This window comes from Myzus persicae, unplaced genomic scaffold, assembly GCF_001856785.1.
Source record: "Myzus persicae strain clone G006 unplaced genomic scaffold, MPER_G0061.0, whole genome shotgun sequence".
NCBI classification, from domain to species: domain Eukaryota; kingdom Metazoa; phylum Arthropoda; class Insecta; order Hemiptera; family Aphididae; genus Myzus; species Myzus persicae.
In genome coordinates, this window is record NW_019101374.1 from 206,822 (window position 1) to 220,585 (window position 13,764).

Sequence of the window (13,764 nt, forward strand, 5' to 3'; positions counted from 1 at the left end):
ATTACTTCACAAATTTTCTTTGAATTGATAAATTTATTTAGGATACTTTCCTCTTGTACTTTTTTAAACTTTGGGAATATCCTTTGTTTAATAACTAAACATATGGGAAAAGTGTATAAATGCTTTATACAAATTATGTACCAATCGACTATACCAGTTTACAGTTTTTTTAAATTCATTAATTTTATTTCCGTTTTCATGAATGTATTCAGCAGCGAAACAAACGTGGTCTTTAAGAAGCAGTTGCTTCTCTATTTTTTTAATACTTAGGGTTTGGTGGTTAGGCCCTTAATAATCATAAAATAGGTAAGAACAGTACTTGTGTTTATTACAAATTGTTGGTGGGTCAATTTTAGGTCTGTTTTGCCACTGAATGTTTTAATAGCCGGAGCCTACATCATAAAATGTAATTAAAAAATAATACACCAATATTTAATTACAAGACATGGTTAATCTCCTTGTATAAAACAAAAAAAACAGGACCACAGGACATGATGTACAATGATAAAGCAGGATTATATATTATAAAACAAACATTATACATAACAATATAACATGGTAAAATAAAAAATAAATTTTAAAATTTTATATATTTATATTTCAAACACAAAAAATTCAAATAATAACACAGACATGAAAAAAATTAACTGTACATGAATTTAATTTATAAAGGATTTAATGAAAATATGTAAGTTAAATTTAAAATGTATATCGCATATAATGCAAATATATGTGTATATAATACATACATTACTTGCTTTTTTTACTGGAACTTTTAGTAGACTTTTTTTTTGACTTATATTCGCTTGGTTTGGATGTTTTCTTCAAAGCAGCAAGACACAGCAATACTACACTCAAAACGGTCAAGCCTAATTTCCACGCCAATGGGTTTTCCCTGAGCACATCAAAGCACATGTGTACAAAATCATCACTGAAAATAAGTATTATATTTTATGCATTTAAAATGTTTAAATGTAGAGTGAATTATAATAAATATTGATAATGAACGTACAATGTTGATTTTGGTTGAGGCACTTGCCCTTTAGCTGTGAATTTATAATCTTCTTCAACAAATTTGAGGAATGATTCAATAGTATAATCAGTTGACGTGTAAGTATACATGACACCACGGCGCAATCTAATGATAAAATAAAAGATCAACCATCCCATTATTTGAATGAGTGAAATTTACTTAAACAAATAAAACTTTTTAACATACAAAATAAATGTAGGTGATTGGCTTATAGCAAATCGACGAGCAGTTATTGATCCCCCAATGTACCTGTTGACACGAGCAACATTAACACGATTTTTCAGTTTAGCACCAACTGTTTCCCAGCGAGCTTGTAATCGTTGACATTCTATACTATCTGATGAATAACTAAAAAACAAAATAAAAGTCAGACATGAAATTGGGTGAGTCAATAGGTAAGATATCAGGACCTTCATACAGTATTAGGGTAAAGAGTATTTTTAAGTACGCAAGCAGTCCCATACCAGTCAATGTATTAAAAAATCAAATGGTCTGACCTAATTTGGTTGGTTCACTTATCAGGGCCGGTGTGGGACACTGTCAAATAGGGTAGCATATTCTTGGTGTTATAGTATGTATTATGTTTGTGATTACAATATACTTTAATTAAACCTAATATCTAAGTAAGAAAGTTAGAAAACAAATTCTATAAAAAATCATTTTTCATTTACAAACAAAAGGTTTTAAATATGAATTATATTATATTATATTATGTAATAATCTTCTTTATTTGTATTTATATTAATTTTTAGAATTATGACAAAAAAACTACTAAATAAGTGGATTATTCTTTACTGGCTTTGAGAAAAAATTGAAATTAAAATTTCATATTATATATGATGTTGAACAGCACTAACAAACCCCTATCATCAGGAGCTAAGTACGAGAAAAACTTATATCACCTGGATTAAAAATAATTAAACAAAAAGATTGCATGTTCAATTTTTTTTAAAAATGCCAGCTATTATCTCCCAACAAAAATAATGTACAGTGGTACATTATATAAAATAATGTATGGGCTAGACTCTAGCCGCTAGAGCATATGAGGTAGGTAAGGGGTTACAAAACGAAAGGGTGAAAAATTTGGATTTTGCCTATGTATAAATATCATTTAGCACCGGCCCTACAACTAATCATACTTGCAATTTAATAAACCAATCCCCTGTTGTAGCTCCTGTTGATGCCTGAGTAAGATGTTCAAAACTATTATCATTAAGTTCTTTAACAATAGGATCTCTGTTGTTCAATAACATGTCTATCAAAAATTCATCATTAACAGCATCTGGAATATGAAAAAAAATTAATATAATTCTTAACTTTATAAGACATTAAATTAAAATTGTTTATAGCTACCTGGCTCAGGTATTAGTAATGGTACACCATGTCGAAACATAACCAACGTTGGTTCTTTAGTAGGATTATAAATGTGTACTAAATTGCTACCTTCCACTTTCACAACCCAAGCATTTAATGAATCAACAAGTTCTTCTCTAATTTGAGTGAGAGTTTCTTCATACTTTTTACACTTGTCACAGTCTTTTAAAGCTACAGTATAAATACATCAAAAAATCAATAATCACAACTAGAAAATCAATTAAAAGGTAGTAATTAAATACATACTAAATAAAGCAACTACTTGGTTTTCAGAACGGCATAAATCTAAGAGCTCGTTGTCAGTAACCACCTCTAATGTTTGACTCTTAATCAGATCAGTTAGTAAGCCACAGTAAATAAACATCAAAAATAAAATAAAATGTTCACGGAACATATTTATCGAGTTGAAATTAATCAGTACACAGAAAAAAATAATATGTTACTTAAGTACCAAAATAAAATGCTGAAACTAAATTGGAGATAAAATGTCAAATTTCGTATTTCAATTTACAAAGAAAAGCCCGCTACATTGCACATTATAAACGTTTTTATTCGTACTACAATGAAACTTTACACAATATTATGAAGGATGAAAAATAGACTACAGAAATAAAATTAATAATTTTCACTAAACAGTATACATTTTTATTTTTTCGAATATTGAATGACGAATGCTTTGAAAATTAGCTTGAAAAATATGTTTGAAATTATGAATTTTGATTGTGTTAATAGTATAAATGCTTCACGTAGACGTAGATACTACAATCAAGTATCTCGTTTGAGCACCAGTGTAGCCACGCTTAACTTTAAATATGCCACGATTTCATAGAGCGTTTAACTTTTAAACTATTTGGCTGAAAACTGACTCAAATACTCAATCAAAGCTCTACAGTCCACGATTTGTCTCCAACAAAACTCTACATTTCAACTTAACTACAAATACAATAGACACAACACTACCCAAATTTACTGCTTGATATTCAATTAAAAACTCAACTTTCGCCAAACTCTCTCAAATCTCAATCATTTCAAAACATTTGCTGACAAGTGACAACCCGAACAGACGTCTACATCGGACTAGGACACTGGAAGGACTGGAAGAAGAATACTAATTACTAAGTATACATATAAATAAATGTTTTAATTTAATTAAGAGTGTAATCGATAGTTGGAAATCGGTTGCGGGCCTAAGCTTCCCAAAAGTCTGCCAAGCGCCCAAGCCCCCTTCAAAGTCAAACAGTTATTGAGAAGGGGCATTGCTCTCTACAATTTAGGTTCATTTCAAAATAGCTCCCCCCAATATTTTCAACCTATCTGCCTCTCAAGTCTCAATGTGAAACTTCATTCTCAAATAGGTGATCTTTTTTAGTATTATCAATATATACTACTGTATAAGTATATGGATTGTAATATATTCAATAAATCGTTATAATATATTTAAAATAAAACTGTTCAACATTTTTTTATAACTGTTAGAATTTAATAGTTCAAATCTTGACTAAATTTATCAAAATGTATGCCGATAATTTTGACGAATCACGAAAAATTTCAAATTATATTGTTGTCAAAAATTCATAAAACTGTATTTACCAATAATTATACCTACACGGGCTACATGACTGAACGATGACATTTTGATTCATTTTATACTAAAAATTGCACAAACTTATTCACACCGTTCTACGGTCGTACGTTCAGGGCACGTCAGCATTAAATTAATGTAAGATTGACTTATAAGTTTATAATTCTTGGTCTTAGTCTTCTTTGGTGTAGGTCTTGGCTTTTTTTTTTCAGTTTTCAAAATAATAAAAAGGGGCAAAAGTCTTGATCAGCCCATTATATGCCACGTAGGTAACCAAAAAAAACTTTTATGTCATAGTACAATCATTCCCATCTTACTATCTTAGTATCTTACAAAGGTAATTTAATAATATGTAAAAGTACCTATTCTCATTGAAAAAAAATAGCTGAACGCCTGAAAAACTCGGTTCACTTATTTTGGAAAAATATAATACCTACGTGAGTCACGGAGGCATCATTTTAGAGAGGTCGAACAAACTAAATTACAATACTTACAATAAACAAGACAGCTTAAATGGTACTAAAAAATTAAAAACATAAAATAGATACCTACCTTTACTTTGTGTTATGGACGACGCTGTCGAAACTGCAACTTTCGCATTACGTCAATAGCGCCGCTATCGTTTATCCAAAAAAAAATTAATACGACCGACAAGATAGGTAGGTAGGTACCGAATATAACAAAAACGGTTACTACAGGTTTGTATCACTGGATCGTTGACGATGAAGACCTCGCGGACCGACCGCAGTCCGCCGCCCTTGATTTCTCGTGCCTGTGGATTTGGCGGGCCGACCGCAGTCCGCCGCCCCGGACTTCACTTTCCGGGTTGCCACTTCGCGTGCCCCCTCTTCTTTGAGAGTCAGGATCCCTTCCATCATCTTGTGAGAGATCCTAAACGTCTCCTTCGCATCATTGAGCAACTCACTCTCACTTGGTGCTTCGGCGATAGATCTTCGAGGCTGGGCCGCAAAGAGAATGGTCGACATGTCCATCGAGGCCAAGGAGGCCCTAAGAGCGAGCCTGCAAGATCCTTCCTCAGACCAATCCTGCAATGTTGGCACTCGACCGGTGTGGTTGACGGTTTCGGCGTCACTAGCAGTTACAGTGATGGCGGCACGCGCTGGTGGCCCATCCGGCGCAAGTAATGCTGGAAGCAACAGAGACCCGTCAGTGACCGTTCTCCTAAGCCACCTACCGATGCAATAGCTTATTAAATAAGTACTTACCGTCAGACGTTTTTTATACTACTGATAAATTTGAAAATAGTGTACAAAGTTCCTTGCTATCCCATGGGTTTACTCCAAAGTCCAAATTACACCTCTGCAGATTGATTATTTCCTATAGCCGCCGGGTCTGTTCTTATTCTGAATAGTGTAAAGCACCTCTACTCAATATGAAATTTCCTCAATGTTGTAAAAATAGTTATTTTTGGCCAACAGCCGATCCAACCATTGGGTTGCTTTAAAATCAGACAGAGGTAAATTCCCACTTTGCGCCGAATCAGGGCAATTTCTTCCGACTACTTTCGGTGTAGAGCAAACGTATGAAATGTGACGTGTGAATGTGCTTTAATCGCATTCGCATCGCATTAGTTAAAAGGTGTTATTACTTATAAAGTTATAAATTATAATAGTTAATATTATTATATAATTACAATTTCCAGTAATCTGCCATGTTCTAATTAAGTGAATATGGTAATTGGTAGGTATATAATATATGTAGATGCCTAATGCCAATTTTCCAGTAACACTATATAGACAACAGTGTATACAATATCTCCCTATAGAGTGGGACAATAATTATAACACTACCTACTGTCTATTTCGCACTATTATAAAATATATTTAATTATTATTATTTTATCAACCAGCAATTCAGTATTGACCACCACATTTGTTAATAGTGAATACACATTGGTAATTTGTAACGTTACCGCCTAGTGCCTACCACACACATCATGATGGCTATCAATCATTTCCAGATAATCAACGAAATTATAGAAATCATTCATATCCACCATATCGTATTTGTATGACATTGTTACGACCTACGAATTCCCGGATTCGTACACTGATCATAACAAATGGATACGACGAACAACATGCGTATAATTAATAAGAGTAACCTTATGCAAGTACCTACTAATCGAAGGATTTGAAGACGAACAATTAAAGCCACTTGCCGATGCAACTCGCGCGCTATAAATCGCAGCCATGGGCAGTCATTCTTCACCTTCGACTACTAAACCCGAAAGACGCTTGCGAAACACTGATCCCGTCGAAGAAAATACATCAGGAATCATTTATGAGAAAGCTCGGGTTAACAACAGAATCAGATGTGTACCACAGCCGTTGAGTCCTGAGCACCGCTCTCATCGACGTAGCTTATGTATTTTATAGTTTTAGCTTTCAAATTACAATTAACCATTATTATAGTAACCGTTCAAAAATCGTCTGAAATATTTATCGGAAATCTACAATCATCCGGATCTTTGACAGTCAGATTACAACAACGTAATATGCAGTAAATAATAAATTAAAATCCACAACGGAAAAAGTAAAAAAATTAGCAAGTAAGTAATCGCTGTACTATACCACTATACTGTATCAAGTGGAGTAGTCACTGCAGTAATGAATTAGTTAAATTGAAATGATAAATCATCACATTTTTTTCAGAAAACATTGCATTTATTATTATATTATTGTCATAATTCAATATCAACTTACCGTAGAAAGACATTATTGATATTAACTACTTAGTGTTTTATATCAAAAAACAATATTTTCTAGATCAGCTGTATTCTGTTATAATAAAACCAATCGATTACACTTCAATTAGGTTCACACATCTAGGTAATATTAAAATTACCAATCATAAAGGCAAATTATGTTTATGTATTACATAGTTTATTTATGTTAAGACAAACTTACTGGAATATATGCATATATATGCATACATACACACAAAATAATCATGCTGCGTTATAAATAATATTTAATATATTAATAATGTACCGTTTTTTTAAAACAAAAAAATACCAAAAACTATAAGATTTTACATTAAAAGTAAAAATGTTACATATTGTTACTAAAAAAAATCATACAGTTACAATTATTATCATTAGTGATTTTCCCCAAAATCTACAGTAAAAAAAAAAATATATAGTTTCAATTTAACGGAATGTAAATAATTGTTTGTACCATTTAAAAAAAAATATATAGAAGTAAATAAAACATAAAAAATTGCTAAAAGGCAGTTTTCTTATTTAAGTACATAAACTAACATTGTTGTTAATTTATTTCAATAAAAATGGTGCAGATCCGATACATTAATACTACATATTTATGTACATAATATGTCAATTATAAATATATGTATATACTTATAATGTGTTTATGTTCTTGAATGCAAGTTTCCCTTGACCCCCCATTATAAATCAAAATTTTCAATGAATTATGACAATTCTTAGAAAAAAATTACTTCCTAAGGTGCACTTTTATTATTATTTCATAATATTCAGACATCCCTCTATCCCGTAAATCTTAAACATTTATAATTATAATTAATTGTATTTACAGTCATATATTTCAATTATGAAATTACTAAGTTGAATAAAACAAATTAGAATATTACAGACTTAATTTATTTTGTTGTATAAAATCTAAGTATAAAAAAAATATATTTACGAGTTTTCATGTACGAATTAAAATAAATTAAATTGTTGTCCATTTAAAAATGGTGAAATATTTCATATGTAAATAAAATTGTATAACTGAAAGTTATAATTACATAATTAAGTCTGATAAATATGGAGTTTTTTTTATCAATTAATTTTGTTTCAAACAATATTTTCTCCAATGTTAACTTGTCACTAAAATTATAAACTTATGGTGGTCCATTTGGCTTAATTAAAACCATTTAACCAATTTAGTTGCCATTGGCTTCCGCAGCCACTGTCTGGACTTCATTTTTGAATTTTTTTACAGGGGGCTCATCGGGGGCAGGCAGACTAGATGAGTCCTCTGTTAAAGCTTCAGCAAGTGGTGTTTGAGCTGATTCTGATGTCGTTATAGAGTCATTGGTGATATCATCTTCAGACTTGTCACGAGAATCATCTTCAATTGTTAATTGGTGACCATTGGACGGCGGTAATGGCTCAGGATTGCTATCATCAGATGTTGGTTCATCCAACTGTAATCCAATATCAATATATCAAGTAAAAAAATATAACTGAGTACTGAAATAACAAAACAATAAAAACCTTTGTTTGATTAACATTGCCATTAGTATGAGCATCGGTATTTGTTTGTTCACTAATTGGCTTCTTAATTGGTTCTGGAACACTACTTAAAAGTTCAGGTTTGAATTCATTTGCCACATAATGTGTCCACAATGCTAATTCTACTGAATGTGGATTCCATGTATTTTCACTACCTACAAAATAATGGCAATATAAAAATTTAATAAAGGTATAGTTTAAGAAATATGAATTATTTAAATCTATAGGTAAGACTTCCTACTTACATTCACTATTAAGTCTTTCCACTGTGTTCTGAATATGGGCTACAAAGTTCAAATATTCTTTAGCAGTATAGTCAATTCCTTCAATAGCTGGTATTGCTTTTAGACATTCATCAGCCATAAAAGGAGCTTTATCTGGTGCAGCAGCTGCTAACAAAGCTAAAAAAAAAGTATTAAATATTAAAATCAAAATATAATTGCATTCAAAAAATAAAATATTTTTAAGTATTTATACCTGAGGCCATTGTGGTTCCAACGCCTTTCAAATTACTTAACGCTGTAAGTGCAAGTCCTAAATTGGGTAATTTTTTGAAAGCTTTCTTTGTCTCAGCCATAACAGCACGTGGTGTGTTCACTTTAATTAAGTAATTCAATTGAGGGAAAGTTTTTCCTCTCTGCAAAAAAAATTTATTTTAAGTAATAATTCATTCAATATGTGGCATGAAAAAATTCAAATTTACTGTTTGCTTCCATTTCATTATTTGGCAAATTTCTTCATGATTTAAATGTGCATCTTTTCCCCGGGACTTGATTTTTCCTGGTAATTCATTCTGATACCTACAAAAGAACAATATAAAAAAAAGTTAAACAGAGAATATTGATGACAAACTATTGCATAAACAAAATAACTGTTTAAATTTTTATTAACTAATTTATATGAAATAAGTGGCTAAATGAGCTAAGTGATGATTATTTTGTATGTACAACATTATCTTTTAGTATTACCCATAGTTCAATATTTATCCCTTGATGTGTGAAGATTATAATATACGATTGATTGTTATCTAATGTTTGTTCTTTAACATAAATTACAATTTAAAAGCAAAACAAAATTACACACTTCACATTGGAATGTCTATTGTAGTATTGTCTATACACGTGTATAAATAATATTTAATTTTGTTTTTATTCTACGTAATATTACATTAATTGTCTGGTCTCTGGTATAACATAATACTTATTACTACCAACATTAACTCAATCAATAATTTAGAAAAACAATTATTACCAATATTATTCTAATGTAATAATATTTTATGCATAATTTTGAGAGAACCATAATTGTATTAACCACAATTCATTCGTCAGTTGTTATTGAAATTGAATGTTTCTTATCTCGGAAACCATGAATGGATTTGGTTAATTGACTATATTGACATCAGTACAAATACATTTGACTTCTTATCACTGTCCATTGATAATAATATTATGTAATTAATTTACCAACAGAATTTAAAAAACCGAAACGTGTATTCCATATTTTACGGATCAAATAAAAAATCGGGAACGCGAGAAACATAAATAATCACGTCGGGGCTTGTTGGATCGGTTAAAATTAGCTGCAGTTGTCTACATCGCACGGTATCGCTGTTCAGTTGAAGTTTGAACAACGGATCATCATCAAGTTGTATTTATTTTTACAAATGTCGCCGTTCGGTGTCGTAACCGTTCGCCCCGAGTGGATCGAGTAATCAATGTAATAACAACTGTTTGTGATTACAAACATCGATTCGAACGGAAATCACACGCGTTATATTATTATTATTATTATTATTATTATAATACCGTCAAGGTAGCATATTATTATAAGCGGCGTGCGTCAACGGAAACATGTTGTCGACACACGGCGAACGCCCTGTACACAGTCATTATCATATCTCTGAGGTTTTTTTTCCATTCGAATATTATACACCGGGCCGTGTCACAAAACACGACCCGGACCGGCGACGAGACAACCGTCCGCGGGGGATGATGAATGGCATCGATTGTGTCGTACACCTCGTGTACCACAAAAATGTTTACGGAGATCGTTATTTGCCCATCGCCGTACAATAATCGAATCGTCCGACGTTTACACATCTGCATTGCATTACATTACATTATTATTATTATTATTATTACTATTATTGCTGTGGTGTTTTTACGTTTCGTACACGTTCGGTGCGTCGTACGAAGTACGCACATAACGCGCGACGGTGCGCGTTTTCTCCACAAAGAAATCGTTAACGTCATCACGGCCTCGATTGGGTACGCCGTACGCGGCGGCGGCGGCGGCGGGGCGACCGACCGACCGACCGACCGCCTTGCCAACCTAACCGACCACCGCCGCCGCCGAGCGTTATACAGAGCGCGTCGAATGCGCGCGTTGCGAAACGACTGCCGACTGCCGAGACCGCGAGTCAAAAATCAAAATAATGTTGTACCGTACGCACGCGCGTGAAAAACCACATTACAAAATAATAAATGTTGAATTTTACAGTTATAAATAATGTATAATACCTACGTCTAATACACGAAACATGAAATCGAAACACATCGAATTGTAACCCTAACGTATCCTATTTTTTTTGTGGGGGAAGGGGGTGAAAGGGGGGCACTCACCAGTTGTCCAGCTTGATGAGGTCTTCGGGCTTTTTCGTCTTGGCCTCGGCTTTGATGCGCAACGCTTGCGGATACAGCGAGAGTACGTGCTCGAACTGATTGGCAGTGCCCTCGACGAAAAACGTAGCAGTGTCCATGTTGGGTAGTATATCGTCTGCGAAACGGTTACGTCGACAAAACTTATTCGTACGACGACTGAGACTTCGTCTGTTGCTGATGTGTGTAACGACCGCGGCCGTTTGAAATCTGTAGGCGACTGTTCCTCCTGGTCTGTCTGTTTTTTTTCTCCTCTGTTGCGGACTTGCGCGCCAAGTTCACATAATATTTTGTTCGTCGTTGATTACCGCAGTACGGTGGCAGATCTCGTGGCGGAAAAACAAGTACTATTGGTCACCGTCTAGTAAAACGCCGTGTGGCCCCGTCTGAATGTGTACTGACGGACACGAGTCGAGTAGCAGTCGACTAGTGGCGGGGAATTCAAGAGACGGAACGAAAAAAATACACACGCTCGTGCGAGAATACAATATAATAAAATATTATATTATATTATATTATATTATATTTTATAGCAAATGAAATATTAAAATTATTTTACGATTTTCGTATTTCGTAACGATAAATTAATATTATCATAACATGTATACTATTATTATAAAAGAACGTTTATTATCGCGCCCGCGTGTGTGTGAGGTGTATGCTGTGTATCTGTGCTGCGCCGCGGTATAAGCGGCTCGATACGACGGGAACACTGGTGGGCAAACGACGGCGGCGGCGGCAACCGACACGAACGCGCGGCCGAGTCGGGGCCCCAAAATCCGGTGGTGGTGCGGCGACGGCGGTGACGGTGGTGCGGTGGTTGGCGGTGCGGTCGCGGCAGCGACGACGGTGTGCTGTTGGAACGCGATCGACGGCGGCGAGGTGAAGGGGACGGAACACACACTCACACGCACACACACACCGTATCAAATGACCTCCGCCGCCGCCGTGTTTGGTGGGAGTGACGGTTATCGGCGGCGTCGGTGGGTAGACAACGCTCGCGGGGTCCTTTGTGCGCCGCAATATAGGGGAAAGACGACGCCACCACGCTCGTCGGCTGTCGCTCGCTACCGCCGCCGGTTGGTCGGCTATTGCCTATTGCACGGCCGCCGATAGCTCGGTTCGGGTTTTGTGTTTCTCTGGTACGACGACTGAAATAATAATATTATATTATATTATATTATTGTCTGATATCGTAATCATAACAACAGCAACAGTGTAGAATACTGCGTGCACGATTAATATATTGTTTCCGTGAATCACAGTCGCAACCACTGAACCACCCAAACCTCCCCCGCCCACACCTCCCCAAACCCGGCCGTCCAGAGTCTTTGGAGTATCTCTCGCCGTTCTGGTTTCTGGCGGATAGCCTAATAAAAAAGTACCTGCGTTCAGGGGCCGCCTGACCGATCCGGGATCCATTTTACGGATAAACGATAAATGATGTGCATTGAGCCCCGGTGTTCGTTCTTCTGATAGATCGCGAAATTATTCCCTCCATTACCTAACCGAAAGTGGTTCCCAAATCCGGCCGGGAAAATTTTTTTTTGATTTTTTAATGATCTACCTGCTTGAGTTACTTTTTATTTATTTTTTAATTAGATATCAGTTTTTCCCACTAACCAACAATAATTGTTGTATATTATGTGCATCCTTTATTTATTTTTTTTAGTAATTAAATATACGAACGTATTATGAAACGAAATACCCGTCCATAGATTGATTTATGTATAGATAAATTGAACAAGTGTCAACTTGTAAGATGAAACACGAAAAATATTTCATAATTTCATGTCAAATTGTCAACAATGCATTACTTATATAATGTACGCAATGCGCTTGATGAGAATTACATAAGTGATGGCTCTATACATCGCAAATGTGTTATACCATTAATAAATCAATAATTTTAATCAATTTCATTTAGTTGTCTAATCTAATAATCTAAACATTCTAAGCAACAATTTAGCTGACAATTGTAATTAAATAAGATTAATTCCAAAAATCTTTTAGTAAATGTAGAATAACTACATGTAAAATATGGCAATATGTAAGTTGGTATATTATTCCAGGCGTATAAAATAAAATTGGGTGCATTGCAACATTTACAACATTAAAACTAATGTAAGTAAAAGACGTACAAATCTAATTATGAATTTCATCAATATAGAAGTGCTTTGTATTTTAAGTAATTTTTATTGTCCTATAAGAATAATTAATTTTAACATTTTACAGACATACTGATGAAGCGTATTGTTATACGTAACAACTTATATCAATGCAGTATAACATTTTGAAAATTCGGGACCTACCTGAGACTAGCCAAGTGCTAGATAGAAGTTAATATTAAATTCATAGCTGTCTGCCGTGTATTAATTGGGTGATAATAGTCATACAGAACAACTGAATAAACGTATTATAAATTATAATTCATAATGTAATTAGAGTGTTGTATAAATATATTGTGAATCTATAAATAATATTCAAATTTGAAATGTTGCTGGTAATATGGTTTTAAGAATGTTGAAAAACGAATAATTTCGTCATTTTGTGTTGTTTAATATAACAACTAGATTATAATAAATTATAGATTATTTCATAAACAAAAATTAAAATATATTATGAATATTTACTATTTAGACAATTATAGGTAAGTTAAATACGCTTGGTATGTCACCACTATATATGCTCAAAGGATTAAATATTATGTAGTACACATTATAAGGTCGTACACCCGTACAACAGACTATTTTAACCTAACCTAACCTAACCATACTATTAACGTATTTAATCATACCACACCATAATAATGTATTAATATATATGATAATACGAA

The 13,764-nt window shown here is 33.7% G+C and overlaps 2 protein-coding genes across 2 annotated transcripts; both read right to left on the reverse strand.

Annotated features, from left to right (window-relative positions):
• Positions 1-492: 492 nt before the first annotated feature.
• On the reverse strand, positions 493-3,121 carry LOC111028854 (thioredoxin domain-containing protein). The gene is made up of 6 exons (XM_022307618.1): positions 2,654-3,121; positions 2,387-2,578; positions 2,177-2,315; positions 1,220-1,381; positions 1,013-1,138; positions 493-931 (listed from the first exon to the last, which is right to left on the reverse strand). The coding sequence occupies exons 1-6, from the start codon at positions 2,799-2,801 to the stop codon at positions 751-753; spliced, it is 948 nt and encodes a 315-aa protein (XP_022163310.1). The 5' UTR covers positions 2,802-3,121; the 3' UTR covers positions 493-750.
• Positions 3,122-7,235: 4,114 nt separating this feature from the next.
• On the reverse strand, positions 7,236-11,684 carry LOC111028855. Its single transcript, XM_022307619.1, has 6 exons — positions 10,893-11,684; positions 8,972-9,068; positions 8,746-8,905; positions 8,514-8,669; positions 8,251-8,423; positions 7,236-8,180 (listed from the first exon to the last, which is right to left on the reverse strand). Exons 1-6 carry the CDS (start codon positions 11,027-11,029, stop codon positions 7,917-7,919), a joined length of 987 nt encoding a protein of 328 aa, XP_022163311.1. The 5' UTR covers positions 11,030-11,684; the 3' UTR covers positions 7,236-7,916.
• Positions 11,685-13,764: the final 2,080 nt, after the last annotated feature.

Excerpts from the sequence above, each read along its gene's own strand:
- LOC111028854 (XM_022307618.1), bottom strand. The coding sequence starts at position 2,801 with ATGTTCCGTGAACATTTTATTTTATTTTTGATGTTTATTTACTGTGGC. Across the intron at positions 2,579-2,653 it reads CCAAGTAGTTGCTTTATTTA|CTTTAAAAGACTGTGACAAG; the intron begins GTATGTATTTAA and ends TTTATACTGTAG. Across the intron at positions 1,382-2,176 it reads GGGGATTGGTTTATTAAATT|TTATTCATCAGATAGTATAG; the intron begins GCAAGTATGATT and ends TTTGTTTTTTAG.
- LOC111028855 (XM_022307619.1), bottom strand. The coding sequence starts at position 11,029 with ATGGACACTGCTACGTTTTTCGTCGAGGGCACTGCCAATCAGTTCGAG. Across the intron at positions 8,906-8,971 it reads TAATGAAATGGAAGCAAACA|AGAGGAAAAACTTTCCCTCA; the intron begins GTAAATTTGAAT and ends TTTTTTTTGCAG. Across the intron at positions 8,670-8,745 it reads TGGAACCACAATGGCCTCAG|CTTTGTTAGCAGCTGCTGCA; the intron begins GTATAAATACTT and ends CTTTTTTTTTAG.